Source organism: Lemur catta, chromosome 4 (assembly GCF_020740605.2).
Source record: "Lemur catta isolate mLemCat1 chromosome 4, mLemCat1.pri, whole genome shotgun sequence".
NCBI classification, from domain to species: domain Eukaryota; kingdom Metazoa; phylum Chordata; class Mammalia; order Primates; family Lemuridae; genus Lemur; species Lemur catta.
Window position 1 is genome coordinate 21,274,560 of NC_059131.1, and position 17,166 is coordinate 21,291,725.

Here is a 17,166-nt window from a genome sequence, read left to right on the forward strand (position 1 = left end):
AATTACTCAAATTGATTAAATAGGTTCTTTTATGTGATGTTTGTTTTTAAAATGATAGTCTTGGAGGGCTTGGTTCTGGTAGGGTTCTTGCTGCTGTCATTAAAGTTACAGTTAGGAGGAACACGTGCTGGTGTTCTGTTGCACAGTAGGGTGACTATAGTTAACAATGCTGCGTATTTCAAAATTGCTAGAAGAGAGAGGATTTTGAATGTTCCCACCACAAAGAAATAAATATATGAGGTAATGAATATGTTACATGCCCTGATTTGATTATTACACACTGTATGCATGTAGTGAAACATCACACTGTACCCCGTAGATATGAACAATTATTATGTATCAATAAAAACAAAACGGCAGCAAAAAAAATGAGTGACAGATAAAACATGGTACAAATGGAGGAACCAGGAGAGCTGGATGTGGGTGGTTACGAGAACTAGCACTGAGCTGAGGGCAGGGATGCATAGACGCTCTGGCCTGCACCCAATCCCATGTCACCTGGGGACTGCCGAGGGGTAAAAGGGGTGCTTGTGCTTTCACACTGTTTATGATCTCCCGGAGGGGCAAGGAAAGGAAGGTAATGTTCTTTTATGTATGGAGACGTGGCAGTACCAACAGGCCACATAACCCAAAAGGAGTCAGGACTCAGACGCTAACTGGTAGAAGAGAATCCAGTCTTCTAACTACTAAGTAGAGCATACTCTTAGAAGTTTATCCCTGCGGTTTTGAATTGCTGTAATTCTGAGGTGCTGCATGTTAACAAACTGGTCATTTCTTTGCCAGTTTCCCAATGGAACAGTTGTGAACTTTTGGTGGGCTTCTTCATAGGCATGGAATATAAATGATTATACCAGCTTATGACTTAATTAACATAGCTGCTGCAGAGTCTAATTTGTGCCTGTTCCCATTCTAGGTGGAACTTTCTATCATGGTTAATAAATGTATCTGAGTCCACAGCATCTGCAGGAATTGCTGTAGTCGTGTGGCTAGAGTGATATTCAAGGGGACCACAGTCCAGATTAATGTCATGCTGCTACCTCACAGTTGCACCAAGTTAAATGAAGCATCTTGAGGGCACCACATCTCAGTGGAGTTGTTTATTAGCTTATCCATGTATACAGGCTTTGAAGACTTGAATATTATTTACAAAAAAATTGATACCAGTAAAGACAATTAGAGAAAATCAACAGATCAATCTCAGTGGTAGAAAGGCACAACCTGAAAATGTAATGAATTTGTGGTTTTTAAGAGTGGAAGGAATAAGCTATCTCCCCCGCCCCCGCCCCTTAATAATGATAAAGAGTTGGCTATTTAACCACGTAGGTCTCTCGCTGCTTAATTGGTTCCTGGTCTGACAAATATAACATGAAATCGTTTTTATCAGTTATTGACAGCTCCTCTGTCATTGTCCTTTAGGAGGGACAGTGAGATTCCTGAGCCCCTCCTGGTGGTTTGTGAGTTCAAAGAATGTTTATATGATTAGACTAATTTTGTGCCTGGTATGAACCAAACTTTACTGATACAGTTATTTAGAGATGAGTCCATTGATGTTTCATCTTCATGTATGTCTGATGAAAGTATTTTTGGCAGTTAGGCAGATAAGGAAAAGCAGTCCCCAGGGTATCCCTGCTTCTACACCACCACCAACTCGAGGGCAGGGTGGCTGCCTTTGGAGGAGTGAACAGTTGTCTGATGTTGGCTTAGAGCATAATGACTTTCCCACATTCAAAGTGATGCTTTTGATGTAGGTGAAACTGAGCAGGTGGGAAAGGCATAAATAGATATACATGTATATGTATGTATAAATATAGCTATATATACACAGACAGAGTCCTTTTGTTTGGGAATGTTTAGAAACTAGCAAGTAATAAAATATGCTTTCCTCTCAGAGAGATGCTTTGGCACAGCTACCACCAGGAAAGAAACTGGGCATGAGAATAGAGAAGAAGCAGAAAGAAAGAATGACGTGAAAACTTACTGATAAAACATTATTGCATAAGTATGTGTGTAACATTTAACAGATTCTCATTTTATGGAAATGAATTCCATCTGCCGAAACCAGGTTCAGAACTCCCACTATGACGTGTCAACTCTCCAAGTGTTCCTTAATTCCTTTCCTCATTGCCACCCAGACGAAAGCTTCTTTGTTTTAATCTACACTTGATGTCTGTACAAATTATGCTATGTGTATTTCAGCACGTGTGTGTTCCCAGTGTACAAGGATCACATGACTACGGGAGAGAAAGCCCAGGTTGGCAGTGGAAGGAAAGATGGGGCATTAGGCCCTCTCCTTAGGACGGCTGGAGGGCCTGTTCCTCCCGGAGCCAGTCCATCGCTTCAGGGAGAAACTTCGGTTTGGTGGATTTCACAACTGAAACTGATAGAAGGTTTTGGCCTAAGATGTATTGACACTTACGCCCACAAATGGACATGTTTCTATGCTTCCATGTATCACTGCTGCTTAAAATTTTTGTTTTTAAATGATCAGAGTTTAATTAGTGGAAAGTTTTAAAATAATAAGTAATTTAAATCTTGAATTCTAAATCCAGTAGGAAACCTCACACTCAGTTTTTCACTTTTAGTAGGAGGATTTTAAGGCATGAGGTACATTATTAGTAGGACAATTCAATCTCTGGATCTGTATTGGTGTTTTCATCATACTCAAAGCACTTGAAATGTATGCATTTCAGTTAGATGAATATATACACATTTTTTTCTACACTACTGGGACTATTCACGACATTTTTTTTAAACAATCAATCAGTGATGAATCAGCACAATTAAAAGCATCTAACCATCATCTAAAGTGACATTTCAGTTAGTTGTCTATGATTTTTTTCTTTTTCAAGTAAAGAATGTCTTTCCCCATGCTGAATCATTACAGATAACTCCTTTATATTTCTGTTCCCTCTCCCGTCAAATGGTTCGTGTCCACATCAAGGTCAGGAAACAGCTATGACTCCGACTATGAAACACATGAGCAGGTAATTCTGACTACATTGAAGCAGAGCACACACAGTTTAAAAGAAGCATAAGGAAGTATACAGCAACCATGCATAAAAACCTTATGCAACCACATCTGGGCCTTGTATTTATCACTCGTTGTTATGATATTTTCTTGTTTTGAAAGAATAGGATGAACCCATGCTCCAAACCTTTCTAAAGCATTTTGAAATTACAGCTTTTTATGTGGCACTTCAAAACAAGTTGGCACAAACTGAAAAGTGACATCTGGTTTATGGAGGAGCCGTTACCTGCCCCTCCTCCGTGGGCTCAGGGCTCCCGGGGACGAGTGTGAGTGCGCCAGCTCAGGGCCCAGGCTGGTTCACGCTATTCTTGTTTTTCAGAATGGTGTCCTCGTAATGACTAGTTCCAGGGGCAGTAGTGGCCTCCAAAGGCAAGCCCTGCTGCTGGTAGCCGTAGTTGACGTTCCCACAAGGGAAGTGACGCAGCCTGAACAGAGGCACCTCCTTCATGTTGGCAGTCAGCGAAGACGGCTCTAGCAGCAGAGAGGCCCCAGGGAGTCTCCCTGTCGCACCGCTGGGTGGGACAGTACAGCCTCCCTCGCGCCCCAGGTCTCCCCTCTCGTCGAGTTGCTCCTTCTTTGCTAGAGGATTGTTCTTTTTGGTGGGTTTCTCTGTAAACCATGAGCCGTAAGTTGGGTTCCACAAGCTGGTGGGTTTGTTTCTGGATCCCTGGACCTTGTGCAGCTCCGACGGCGGGTTGGACTGGGAGAATGCCATGTTGACGTGTCCCCCTTCCGCGGCCGGCCCTCTAGGGACGCGGACAGAGACCTCGGCCGCCCTGGGTTTCTTAACAGCTTTGCCGGCGGCGGTGATAGGCGGAGCAGGTGGGGCCGCTGGACCGCGCTCCTCCTCCCGCTTGGCCGGCTGGGGAGAGACTAGGAGAGGAGGGATCCCCTCGGGGTCCTTGGGCCGCACGGGCACTTTCTCTTCCTCTTCCATCAGTGGACCGTACTCTATCGGCAAGGCGGTATTGATTACATCTGGGTCCTGCGTAGGAGAAATGAACTGATTAAAAACTTCGGATCACAGACAAAGTGCTGGGTCTGGAAGATACCTTAGAGATGATCTCATCTATGCTCATTTTACAAATGAGGAAACCATTCAATATTTATTGAGAATATATTAACTTACAGGCACTGGAGCATAAGAAATGAATGGGAAGTCATCCTTATCCTTGAACACCTTAGAGCTGTGGTCCCCAACCCCCGGCCTCGGACTGGGACCGATCTGGGGCCTGTTAGGAACCGGGCTGCACAGAAGGAGGTGAGCAGCGGGCGAGCAGGAGCTTCATCTGTGTTTGCAGCCGCTCCCCATCGCTCACATCACCGCCTGAGCTCCGCCTCCTGTCAGATCAGTGACTGTCTCCCATCACCCCCAGATGGAACCTTCTAGTTGCAGGGAAACAAGTTCAGGGCTCCCACGGATTCTGCATTATGATGAATTGTATAATTATTTCATTATATAGTACAATGTAATAATAATAAAGTACACAATAAATGTAATGCACTTGAATCATCATGAACCCCCCCCCCCAAGCTGGTCCATGGAAAACATCTTCTATGAAACCAGTCCCTGGTGCCAAAAAGGTTGGGGACCACTGCCATAGAGGATGGGCACTGTACTGGAAGTTGCACAAGTGCTAGAAGAGGGTGCTGGGAAGCACCCATTGCCTGGGCCAGGGGAGTGGGATCAGCAGAGGCTTTGCACAGGAGGAGACTTTTTGCCAAACTTTACAGATTAATGGATTTAAAAAAAAAAAAAACCTTAAAATTATTATTACTTTATTATTCCAGTGTATTCCCAGTAAAATCTGTGCAACTTCAAAAAAAAAAAAAAGCCTATCTGTGTGTTTGTCTTTAAGTATTGGGGATGGGGGTGAGAAACACACCTCGTGCTGGCTTACAAGGTTTATTTTTTGTTCTCCTCCTAGCTGCCTCCCATTTCCATCGTATTTGGATGGGTTACACTTGATTAGAGCTTTTCCTGCATTATGTCATCACATTGCAGATACCACACTGCAGAGGCTCTTTACCTAGTCTGGACACGAGGGGCCCTTTGTGGAACCCAGGAAATGCTGAAGTGCCAGGAGGAAAACCATTTACGAAAACAACTTTGTGCCAGATCATTCTTTACAGAAATAGGTTGTAAGCATAGGATAGCAGAAGCAGTTGCCAGAGGTTTAAGGAGAATGTGTGGAAGAAAACTTAAATTTGGTGAAATTTAATTTGTTAATATTTTACTCAAATTGGGAAAAGACCATCATTACTTGAGTTTAGCAGAAAAGCACACTAGTATTTATCAGTAAAAGAGTTTACAAATAAAAATAACTACCTTCTGACTTTTAAAAATTCTTCAGTTCCTTCCCTATTTATCATTAATTTCCATAGTTATTCATTTAAAATATGCTGGGCGAAACTGCCTGCTTTTAAGAGAGATGTTATATACTTTGGGGAAAAGTACTCCAAAAAAGGTCTCTGTGTGAAAATATATATATAAGTTGACGCTTTCCATTCATCTTGCAACGTGATAACCTAAAACGTCATTAAACCAAACTCTCTGGAAGAGCCCCCAGTCACTTGATAAATGAAGTCTGTCTAGATTAAAACGCCACTTTACCTATCTGAGCTGAACAGCCCGTGAATTGAAGATGGAATAGTGAGACTAGGAAATGACAAGAGTCTGAAAATGTGTCCATCTTCTGTCACAATTAAGAGGAGGGAATTTAAAGAGAGAGTGGGTCATTGTTTGAATCTTGTCAAATATCCTCAGAATGAGCTATCCTGGCAGAATGAGAGGCGAGAGAGGGAAAGGATGCAGGCAGTGGAAGAGACGGGGTGAACTGACAGAGCAGAGTCCCCAAGGGGCAGCAGGGGACACAGATGGGAAAGGCCAGCCTGGAAGAGGAGGAGGGACTGGGAAGGAGATGTTGGGAACGGCTGTAGGCACAGCGAGGTCTGTGTCAGAGACAGGGAGGAACCCGAGGGTGTTCCCACTTGCCAGCCTCTGCACTCTTGCCGAGGGGGCAGGAATAGTCGTCTGCGGAAAATCAGGGACAGACGTGAAAATTTAAATCATTACTGAAGGAAATGGGAGAGGGATCTCTGTAGGGACCCACAGGATTGCCAGAAAACTGTCTGACTCGGGAATCCTCTCCCAGCCTTAACTCCTCATCTGTAAAATGGGGACATTTTATGTTCCCCAATAAGGATAAAATGAAATACAAAAAAGCGCTTTGTGTAGTATAAAGGCTATATAGATGCTATACAAACGCTATTGATGATGTTAAAACTTCTCCAGATTACTTTGAATTTTCATTCTCTTAATCCTTCTAACATACAGAGGCATATAATTTAGCAATTATATGCTGTTCTTTATTTCACATGTTATTTCTCCAGCCAAGCTATAAAATATTTGAGAGTAAGTGTGTTCCATTCTTCTCTGAAGCTTTAATTTTGTCTAGTAAAACATTAGGAACCCAGTAGGGACTTAGCTAATACTTGTTAATTGAATTGATTCCCTGATATTACTGAGTGTCTGGCACTGTGTAACATGTTGGTGAAAAAAGTAGAAGTTACTAGTATTTATTTTACAAAACGGGCAAACTGAGACATCAGTCGTTACATTTTATAGATAATTAATATTCATTCTCATGATCATAACTCTTATTCTCTGACTGGTTTAACTTATTTCATACTTTTGAATTTTCCATCTTTAAGGCTTTTCCATATAGAGTAAATGTTGGCCAAGGGGAGAAGATGCATTTACCTGGGTGCAGTATTCAATCCTCTCCAAAATTATGGCAAAATTGGGCCTGTCTTCAGGCTGATGTTGCCAGCACTGAGTCATTATCCGGTATCTAAAAGAATAAGCACGTTAATTAAAATCAAGGGAAGCACAGGATGAAAAATACATTTCTCCCAGCACTTTTCTAAATGGGACCAGAGTGGCACAAATGTCTGTGAGGGTGGTAATTCATCTAGGTCCCATGTGGTTGGCATATGCTGCCCCCTGCTGATAGACCAAGGAATAGCGCCCAGGTGTAAAGGTACAATACCAAAGCGCCTGGACACAGACAGCCTGGAGTTTACTTTAAATACGGCTCCTCTCCTTCCACTCCTGAACTCAAGCCACTTCTGGGACAGAATATTCTGATTTTATTTCCCATCTACTTTACTTGTGGGAAGGAGATGAGGGATTCCAGACAGGGGAGCAGAAATAGCAGGGAACGGTGATCTTTAAAGGAGACTCAGACATAAGGTGAGGGGCAGCAGGGGTTGAGTCTGGGACACAGATTCCTAGGAGGCACTTGAGGGGTGTAGACAGGGTGAGTCCGGAGCCTCGAGCTGGAGAGTGGATACTTTGGTCTGGGTTGGCATTACTGCATTGAAGTCATAGACACATTCCTATCTTGGGGCAACCACCTGCTCTTTTGTCTTAAAGAAGCACAGGTGGCTCCGGATATTTTTTGGAAAGAAAAGCTGTGCTTAGTAAGTAGTAGAAATGTTCCTAAAAGAGTCCTACACAGGCCCAGGGCAGTTCTTAGGTGGATCCATCCGTCCTCCACTGGTGACGAACTCCAGAACTTCCTGGTTGCTTTTGCTGGGGTATGGCATATATCCAAGAGAAAATATCTCCCACAGCAGCACTCCAAAGGACCTGCGCACAGGACAGAAGACAGGGACACGGATGTGGACACACACTCACACCTGCACACACACATGTCACATTTTCATCTTTTTTCATCATAACTGTTTCCATGATAGAGAATTCTTAAGATGCAGAAACATAAAAATAAAGATTAAATACTGCGTGTGATACTCCACAAAAAGACAACCACTGTTATGTTATTTTCTGTTTCAGTCCAGGTTCTGTGCTTAGATATTTTTTTACTTAGTTGCAATTATATTCACTGTGTAATTTTGAACCTTGATATTTTTGCACATTTCATTATGAACATTTTCCATTTTAATATATTTTATAAATAGAATTTGAAAAGGCTGTAAAACATTCCATTGAGTAGTTGTACCATAATTTGCCTTGTCATTTCCACATTGTTTTCAATTTTTGAAATATTTAAAATACTATGATGAACATCTTTTGAAAGGAGGATTTCTTTAGGATAAATTCTCTGAATTACTAGATTAGGATAATCTAGTATAATGAAGGATACTTCTAGTAGAATAACTAGATCAAAAGAATATGAACATTGAAAAATTCTTGATGCATATTGTTGATTTGATTTCCAAAAGTGTCCCTCTGTTCATCTACCAACATGGTGCAAGAGTAAGACACCCTTACCAACATTGAGTATTCTTATTAATGATGACAACTGTTGGCGATTTTAAGGCAAAAAAGGTGGAATATTTTAAATTATGTTTACTGACTTCAATTATGTTTATGTTTGTTGACATTCAACATAGTTGAATGTTTTCCCAAGTGTTTGTTTATTAATTCACTTCATTTTTTTCTCCTATGAATTGTCTATTCGTATCTTTTGCCCATTTTTATCCACTGGGGCAAATTTTTTTGGTATCAATTTTCTTTTTGATTTGTAGATACTCTTTACATAAGAGATGTTAACCTGTTATTAAATATTAAAATACTTCTATTAGTTGCTTTCTAATTTTACTTTTTAGCATGCCAAAGTTTTTTTTATTAAGTAGTCAAACCTATTTTTAAAAACTTTTGTGATTTCCTCCATTTATTGTATAGTTATACAATCCTCCCTTCACCAAAGATTAGATAAATATTTTCTATTTTCTTCCAGTGTTTTTCTCTCTTCTCAAATCCAGTTAGAATTTAACTTGGTGTACAGTGTAAGGATCTAAATTGATTTGTTTTTCCAAACAGCTACTCTTTATTATTCATAAAATAACTTCCTCCTTACCTGTTGACTTATGACTAAAAACAGGTCTGTTTCAGGGCTGTCTCTTCATCTGTTTGTCTGCTGCTTGCACTGGTACCATTCCATTTTACTTTTGTGTATTTGTTTCAATATCTGATATGGCATTTTTCTCTTATTTCTTTTTAAAAATACTTTATTTATCATTTGTTATTTGTTTTAAATGAGCTTTAAGATGATTTTTATCATGTTCCAAAATAATCTTCTTTGATATTTTGATTAAAATTTAAACCTTTAATTTAATTATTAGCTTTTTGGCAAGGAAAGCCTATCTTTGTTTTAGTATCTGGCTGCAGTTTTCTGATGTTAATAAATATTACCACAAAAAATTGTGGAGAACTATAGTTCCTTCATCTTCTAAGAGACATGAAGTGCTTTTATTGTCATCATCTTGGTGAAATTTCAAAGACTCTTGTGAGCAGGATTGGGCAAAGATAGTTTCCATATTTTTCAGGTGAGAAGGTTGAAGCAGAGGTTATTATACAGCTAACCTGACATGGGCTGGAACGCATTATTAGAGCTCTGGATTCTACTACCTACGATTGCCTGGCACATACATTTTTCCTCTCTGTTTGGTGGTCTTTCTGTCTTCCAAGGCAAAACAAAACAGGCAAAATCAAACAAGCAAGAAACTGGCAACAAGGCCTGAAGAATTACAGCTATATATTTTCTGCTTGTCAATAGATAGATAAATATAGATCTTAGTATCCTTTGAGAGAACTAGAATATAGACTGCAAGCAAATCCTTATTTTCTTAGTTTAGAGTTCAAGAAAACAAGAAGTAGTATTGGTTGTAGAACTTTGATAATTCTAGGTGAGTAGGATTGTCATATTTGCAAATAACAATATAGGAGTCCCAGTTAAATATGAATTCTAGATAAATAACAAATACTTTTTTTAGTATAAGTGTAACCCAAATATTGTATTGGTAACACTTAAACTAAAAAGCTATTTACTGTGCATCTGAAATTCAATTTTAACTGGCCATTTGTATTTTATCTAGACACCGCTACAGATAAGGTAAAGCTATATTTTATATGCTAGATGGTTCTTTAATCACCTGCAAGCCTGCCCTAAATAGGAGGAACAAAGCCCAAAATGAATGCATCAAAGCATTCAAAAGCAAATAAAAATAAATATTTAAAAAAATCCCACACTTTCTCTCTTGGTATTAAACTTGCTCTGCCTCAAATTATAGAAATGGCATAAGTTATTGCTGATTAAATTATTTTAAATATTCAAATCAACTAAGATAACATCATATGATGAAGACATTTTAAGATCATAAACTGTGGTATATCAGTCCTTAAAAGCTGAATTTTATTTTCCTTTAATCATAACTTGAGGGTGGGAGATCGTCTCCAGGTGTGGTAGAGGGTGAGGGTGAGGTGTGTTCTTAGGAAAGGCCAGAGCCAGAAATTACCACACTATCCTTAAGTGTCCAGCCAGCAGGTTCCACAGTCTTTTGCAATTCTCTGGGCTTCAGGATCATATGTTAGATGCCCACTTATTATCACCACTGGCCTCTTTTAATAGGCAACTCAAACTTAACCCGTCCAGGCAGGACTCTTCCTGCACCCAAACCATCTCCTTTTTCTCTCCCAGCACCTCTGCCCCTCCATTTGCTCAAGCCTCAACCCTGGGAGTCATCCTTGATTCCACTCTCACACCCCTGCGCCCTTCACAGCAACACTCGAAGTCCCTGCCTTCAAGAGAGATCTTGAATCTGACCACTTGGCACGACCTCCACTGCCACAGCCAAGCCAAGCCCCCTCATCTCTCACCTTTCACTTACTCACGTCTAGTCTATTTCCAATGGCAGCCAGAGGGATTTTTAAAAAACAAAGATCACATTGCACTCCTGCTTACAATCCTCCGCTGGCATCCTGCTGTGCTTGGAACAACATCCACGTTCCCTCCTGTGAGTTCTAAGGCACTGCTGGTCCTCACCCTGCCTGACGCTTCATCCCAACCACCACTCGCCCTGGGCTCCCTCAGCTCCAGCCCTGACGGCTGTCTTCATTCCCCAGCAATCCTCCAGCAAGCGGGGCTTGTTCCGCCTCTGGCTCTTTCCCCTCAGATCTTCCCACAGTCTGCTCTTGCTGTCTTTCGAGTATCAAAGTCACCTCCTCCAGGGAGCCTTCCCCTCCACCTTTGCTATAATAGAGCAGCTTCCGCTTCTGCTTTCTTGTCTCTTAGCACTTAACCAGTATCTGAAGTTACAGAATTTATTCGCTTAAGCACTTTATTTATGAAACAATCTAAACCTTGAGAAGTAAAAGTAATACAATAGATATCTATGTATCTGGATGTTAATATTTTGACTTATTTGTGTCAGTTCTCCCTTTCTTTTTGCAGAAATAAAATAGATACAGGTAAGCCCCACCTCCACGCTTCATCCTCCCTTCCTCCCCTCCACTGAAGCTGGAATGTATCCTTCCCTGTATGTTTTCACATTTTGAAACAATGTGTGAAAGTGTAAACAATAAAGACTCTATGTTAGAGACTTATTTTTTTGTTTTGTGGAATTACACATAAATGATATCCTACTCCTTTCTGTAATTTATGTTTGTCCCACTAAACATTGTTTTTGAGATCTATGTTGATAAAGATTTGGAGTAGGTTTGGTGTGTTCTTTTACACTGCTGAATAGTTTGCCTACAAGTAAGTAAACCACTGTTTATTTTTCCATCCCCTACTTGAGGGATGGTTAGGTTGTTTTTGCTGTTTCTCTACTGTAAACAATGTTGCAGATGAACATCCTTGCCCAAGTCTATTTGTGGCTACACTTAAAACTAGAATGTTGGGTCATAGGATTTATATATGTTCAGGGCAGTTACTTAATTACTTAAATTACTCTCTGTTTCTGGATAGGTTAGGTTGCTGGGGCTCTAGCTTTGGTGCACATGAGAATCACCTTGCAGGCTCCTTAGAATGCAGATTGCTGGGCCCCAGCCCCAGAGTTTGTTTCCTTGGAGGTGTGGGCTCAGAATGTGCCTTTCCAGCAAGTTCCCAGGTGGTGGTGGTGCTGCTGCTGATCTGTGGACCACACTTTGAGAACCGCTGGGTTAGGCTAAGCCAAATCTCACTGGCTTACAAACAACAAAGTCTCTCATTGTCCAACAAGAGTCAGAGAGGGAGCTCTGGCCTTTGTGGCTATACTGTCCTATGACATTATCTCAACATCATTCAGGCTTTTAGAATGTGGAGAACGTTCATTCATTGTCTTCCTGCGTTTCCTATGTTGCTGGTAAGATATTCGATGTCATTTGGATTCCCTATCTTTTATCTTTGGCCATTTTTCTTTTACTTTTAATTATTATATTTTTCTCTTTGGAAGCTTGCACAATCTTTATCACTATTGCTCTGAAATTTCGTGACCATGTGCTCTCATGTGGCTCTTTTTATCCATGGTGCTTGGCACTCGGGGAATGCTTTCATTCTGGAAATTTATGGCCTGTTCTGGAAAATCTTGAGTTGTTTCTTTGATCTTTCTGGGACTCCTATTTTGTCAGCTAATTGGATCTATTGGTCTAATCCTCTTAATTGTCTTTTCTTTCCTACATATTCCATCTCTTTATAGTTGTTTTATTTTCTAGAAGATTTATTTAGCTCCATATTTCAACCTTTCTATTTTATAGTTCTGTCCTATTTTTGTAAAAAACAACTTTATTTTTCAGAACAGTTCAAAGTTTGAAGACACTGTGAATACAGAGCTTCCCATGTAACCCACACTCCGTCCCCGCTATTTTTAGCATCACAGTATGATACATTTGTTACAATTAATGAATCATTATTAAGGCATTATGGATCCAAACTCATACACTATTCAGATTTCCTTAGTTTTTAATGAATCTCCTTTTTCTATTCCAGAATCCCATTAGTATATCGTAATACATTTAGTTGTCATGTTTCCTTAGGCTCCTCTCGACGGCAACTTCTCAGACTTTCCTTGTTCTTTATGACCTTGACAGGGTGGATGGGTACTGGTCAGGGATTTTATAGAACATCCTCAATTTGGATTTGTTTGGTTATTTTTCATGATTAGAGTGGGGTTATGAGGTTTGGGGAGGAAGACCACAGAGCTAAAGTGCCGTTTTCATCACAGCAGATCGAGGGTACATGCTGTCAACATGACTCAACACTGTTGATGTTGACCTTGACCAGCTGGCTGAGGTTGTGTTTGTCAGCTCTGTCCACCGTGGGGTTTCCCTTTTCCCTTCTTCCCCACCCTGCACTCTTTGCAAGGAAGTTGCTGCCTGCAGCCCGCACGGGCTTCAGAGGGGTTATGCTCTGTCTCCTTGAGGGCTGCTATCATATTTTTATTTCCAAGAGCTTTTTCCTCTAAATGTATTATTTTAAATAAGCTTTTACTCTCTGTGGTTGCAATATATTTTATCTTTCTGAGGATATTATAGTTTTTAAAAAAGTTTTCCTAAGCTTTCTACATTTTTCTTCCTCCAAGTTCCTTTTTCAAAGCTTGTTTTCTTCAGATTAGAATTTTTTCTCACATGTTGATTCTTGGCTGTCTGTTCACATTTTAAGACTGGGACAGTAAGAAGCGGATGGAAAGTTCTAGGTGAGTGAGACTTGCCAGCCGGTGGGCAGCTGGCTTGATTGTTTCGCTGGGCTTGTTAGTTTTCTGTGACTGCTGTGAAAAATTGCCACACAATTGGTGGCTTAAAACAATCTAAGTTCATTCTGTCACAGTTCTGAACGCCGGACATCTGGAATGAGTAGCACGGGGCTGAAGTCAAGGTGGCGGCAGGGCTGTGCCCGCTCCACAGGCTCCAGGGGAGACTCTGTTCCCTGCTTCCTCCAGCTTCTGGTGGCTGCTGGTGTTCCTTGACTTGTGGCCACGTCATTCCAATCTACACCTCTAGTTACGTGGCCTCCTTCTCTTCTGTGTGTGAAATCTCCTGCTTTCTCTTATAAGAACACTTGGTGATATTTAGGGTCCACTCAGATACTCCAGGACAACTACTACACCTTAAGACCCTCACTTACATCTGCAAAGATGCTTTCTTCTTCTAAGGTAACAATTCTGGGCTTCTGGGGTTAGGCCTGATCCCTCTGGGTGGTCCCCATTCAGCCTGCTACACTGGGTGGGCCCCTTGTCAGTGCTCTTCCCATAGTTTGTCTTTGTCGGTCAGTCCTCCAAAGAGAAGTCCTCAGCTCTGCCTGGCTGCCAGTGCTCTTGGTGCTGAGGCGACAAAGGCTGCCACACACCCTTCCATCAGTAGGCTTTTAAGAAAATATATCTGCTTACCGTAGAGTACCTCACCCTTGGTGAGGTCTGTGTCCCCAAGACCAGAGAGACCAGGTGAATCTCTTCAGTCTTGCGCTGATGGTACAGGAGGGGCAGTCAGCAGCTTCAGGTGAGGGAATGGGCTTCAGGTGAGGGAATGGGCTTATTAGACCTCCTAGTTACTTCTTAAACAGACCTTGAACTAATTTTCCTGTTCGCTGCACCCCTACTGTCAATTCCTGGGCCTTTCTGGGGCTCTCGGGCAGAGTGAACCAGCCTGCTTCTGGACCCAAACTGTTGGTTTAGATACCAACTTGCTAGTCTCCTCAGCAAGGTTCCACATGTCCCTGAGCTTCCCAGAATGTTGTCATCAATGTCTTCTTGTCCTTGTGGGGTTTAATGCAATTAAAAAGACTCCCTTTGCTGGTGTGTGTGTGTGTGTGTGTCTGTGTGTCTGTGTGTCTGTGTGTACCTTGAGAGGGAGCACAGGTGCAATCTGCCATTTAAAACTACACGTGGCTCTCAGCATGTGGTCCCCCAGCCAGCAATGCCAGCATCACTTGGGAACTTGTTAGAAATGCAGATTCTCAGCCCAATACCAGAACTTGTGAATCATAAACTCTCTGGGTGTTGTCCAGTAATCTGCATTTTATCAAACTTTTCTGATGATTATGATCTATGCCAACATCTGAGAACCACTGTTGTGGGAGGTATTAATTCTTCTTTTCTCCTTCCTACTGACACAGGGTCTCCCTGCTGAGAGTGTGGAATCATTTTGCCCAAGAGCACTGCCTTATGGCCACAGTCATGCCTGGAGGAGGGCAGCAGAAAGACTCACCACGTGTCTGTTTTAGACGTGAATATTCCTTCCATGAAGGCCTCGGGGGGCATCCACTTAACAGGCAGCATTGCACAGCCTCCCTTCCTGTAGTAGCTTGCTCTGTGGGGAGAAGAAGAAAACCAATCTTGGATCTGGAGATGGCACTAAGCAACAACTCTGCCAGGAAACTTGAGAAAGTGGCAACAATATAGTCTGCACATTAAAGGATTAAAATTAATGAGGGGTCCTTGGTGGTTCGGGAGGAGAGCAGGGGCACACAGATCATTTAGTTAAGAACTGTGGTGTCATTTAATAGGAGACAGAACAGCCCGCTAGAGCACAGAAGAAAAGATCTATGCAATGACTAAGGTACCTGCTAGCAGATGTTTAGATTTCCCTGTTGGGTTTTGTTTATTATAACTCACAATGAATAACATTACTTCAACCTTATAAGTACAGTGTATTTCTGATGATCTGCAGTAATGCAAGATCTAAAATGGGAGAACCGAGAGCAGGGCTTGTGTCTCATTCATTTTGGATCCTTCGTGGCAACTCATACAGCATTTAGTTCAATATAGGCAATCAACAAATAATCTCGACAGCTGTCTGGAGGCTGCCTCCTATAACATACCCAGACAAAGGAACCACAGAGCTGGGTGCGGAGTTGGCTTAAAAGGTAGATGAATGAATTTATTAGCTTTTATCAGTAATGTCACTAATGCAACTCACTGACAAAAGCCAATAAATTAACTCATCTACCTTTTAAGCCAGTTGCATGCCTAGCCTGGTGTTCTCCTGCCTGGGTGTGTAACGGGAGGCAGCTTCCTGCCAGCTGCTTACATTAATTAATTACCTTAATAAACATGTGCTGAATGTTTAGTATGTATCAGGTACTCTGCTGTGTGCTGAGGACATAAATAAGTCATGGTGTCTCTCTTCCAAGGATACAGTTTCATGGAAGAAATGGATATACATGCAATTGCAGTACAGAACAACACATACAATAATGCAGATATACACAAAGTGACACAAGTAAAGAACTGATTCATTGTCCTTGAGGCAGGGGTCAGGTGCGGGAAAGCTGCTCAGAGGGGTGCCCGTGGAGCTGAGTGGTCACGAAGCTCTCCTGGAAGCGCATTCCTGACCCACACAGTTGCGCGGGGTGCAGGGTATGTGGGGACCTGTGGGATTACAGGTAACTCAGGGTGGTTGAAGCCTAGAGCTGGGAGCTGTCAGAGCTGAGGCTGGGAAGGAACAGCCGGATAACAGGGCTTGTGAAGTCAGGCTGCAGGGTTTGTACTGGAAACAAGAGGCAGTTCCAGGGTATTCCAAGAACGGAGGGGAAGGGATGCTGAGACTCCGGGTGGCAGATGAAGTAGAGTGTGGGAGAGTAGTGGGATGCACAGCGGTGGCACATGGCTCCAGGGAGGGCTTTACTCAGTGTTCTACGCGCTGCTGCCGTGGGTCATGTGACGGCATCGGCATGCTAACCCTCGGGACAGTGACCGCTTCTGACCGAGGACTTTAGGGCTGTCAGGATCCATCTCCCTTTTTCTCCAAAGAGTTAAAGCTCTGCGAAACATCACTCCTTACTCTACCTCTGTGAGTTAGGGAGGGGGTAGTTAGTGGGTGCAAAGGAGTGACTTGTTCAGCTCATGTAGCAAGTCAATGTTGTAAATAATTAGGAAAAAAAATTGGGTTGGGAAGAGAAGGTGAGATAAAGTTCAATAAAAGTCATATTAGTTTTTAAAGTTGAAAAAAATTACTATGATGATTTTTTTATGTAGCAGTGAGAATATGATGGGGAAGAAGAAAAGAAGCTGAGCTAAGAGCCTGTCGCTTTGAGCCCCACTGCCAGGCCTCCTGGTGTGGGTAAGACGCCAGGATCTGGGCCCAGCACCTGTCAGTTCTGGGGCGCTGGTGCCTGGGGTGATGGGTGCCATGACCACTTAGAATTCCTGAGTCTTAAGAAGAAGGGTTGAGGAAGTTAATAAAGTTTACTTTGAAGCTTTTTCTGCATCAAGTTTTTCTGTGTTCTCAGATCACGGCAGGATTAGAGCGTTGGAACGAGAAAGACAACCTAATTAAGAACTGGGTGGCAATTATTGGAGGCAGCATGATCCTAGATTTAGACCTTCATGTATAGGCACTAATCACAGTTTCCCATATT

General features: G+C 42.0%; 1 protein-coding gene across 1 annotated transcript in view; it reads right to left on the reverse strand.

The window, feature by feature from the left end:
- Positions 1 to 2,875: 2,875 nt before the first annotated feature.
- Positions 2,876 to 17,166, reverse strand: part of ALK (ALK receptor tyrosine kinase) — a 632,376-nt gene continuing 618,085 nt past the window's right edge. The window contains exons 26-29 of the mRNA XM_045549323.1: positions 15,015 to 15,116; positions 7,548 to 7,682; positions 6,792 to 6,882; positions 2,876 to 4,013 (exon numbers count right to left, since the gene is read on the reverse strand). Coding sequence (XP_045405279.1) covers positions 3,309 to 4,013; positions 6,792 to 6,882; positions 7,548 to 7,682; positions 15,015 to 15,116 — 1,033 coding nt within the window. The 3' untranslated portion in view covers positions 2,876 to 3,308. The remainder of the gene's footprint in view (positions 4,014 to 6,791; positions 6,883 to 7,547; positions 7,683 to 15,014; positions 15,117 to 17,166) is intronic.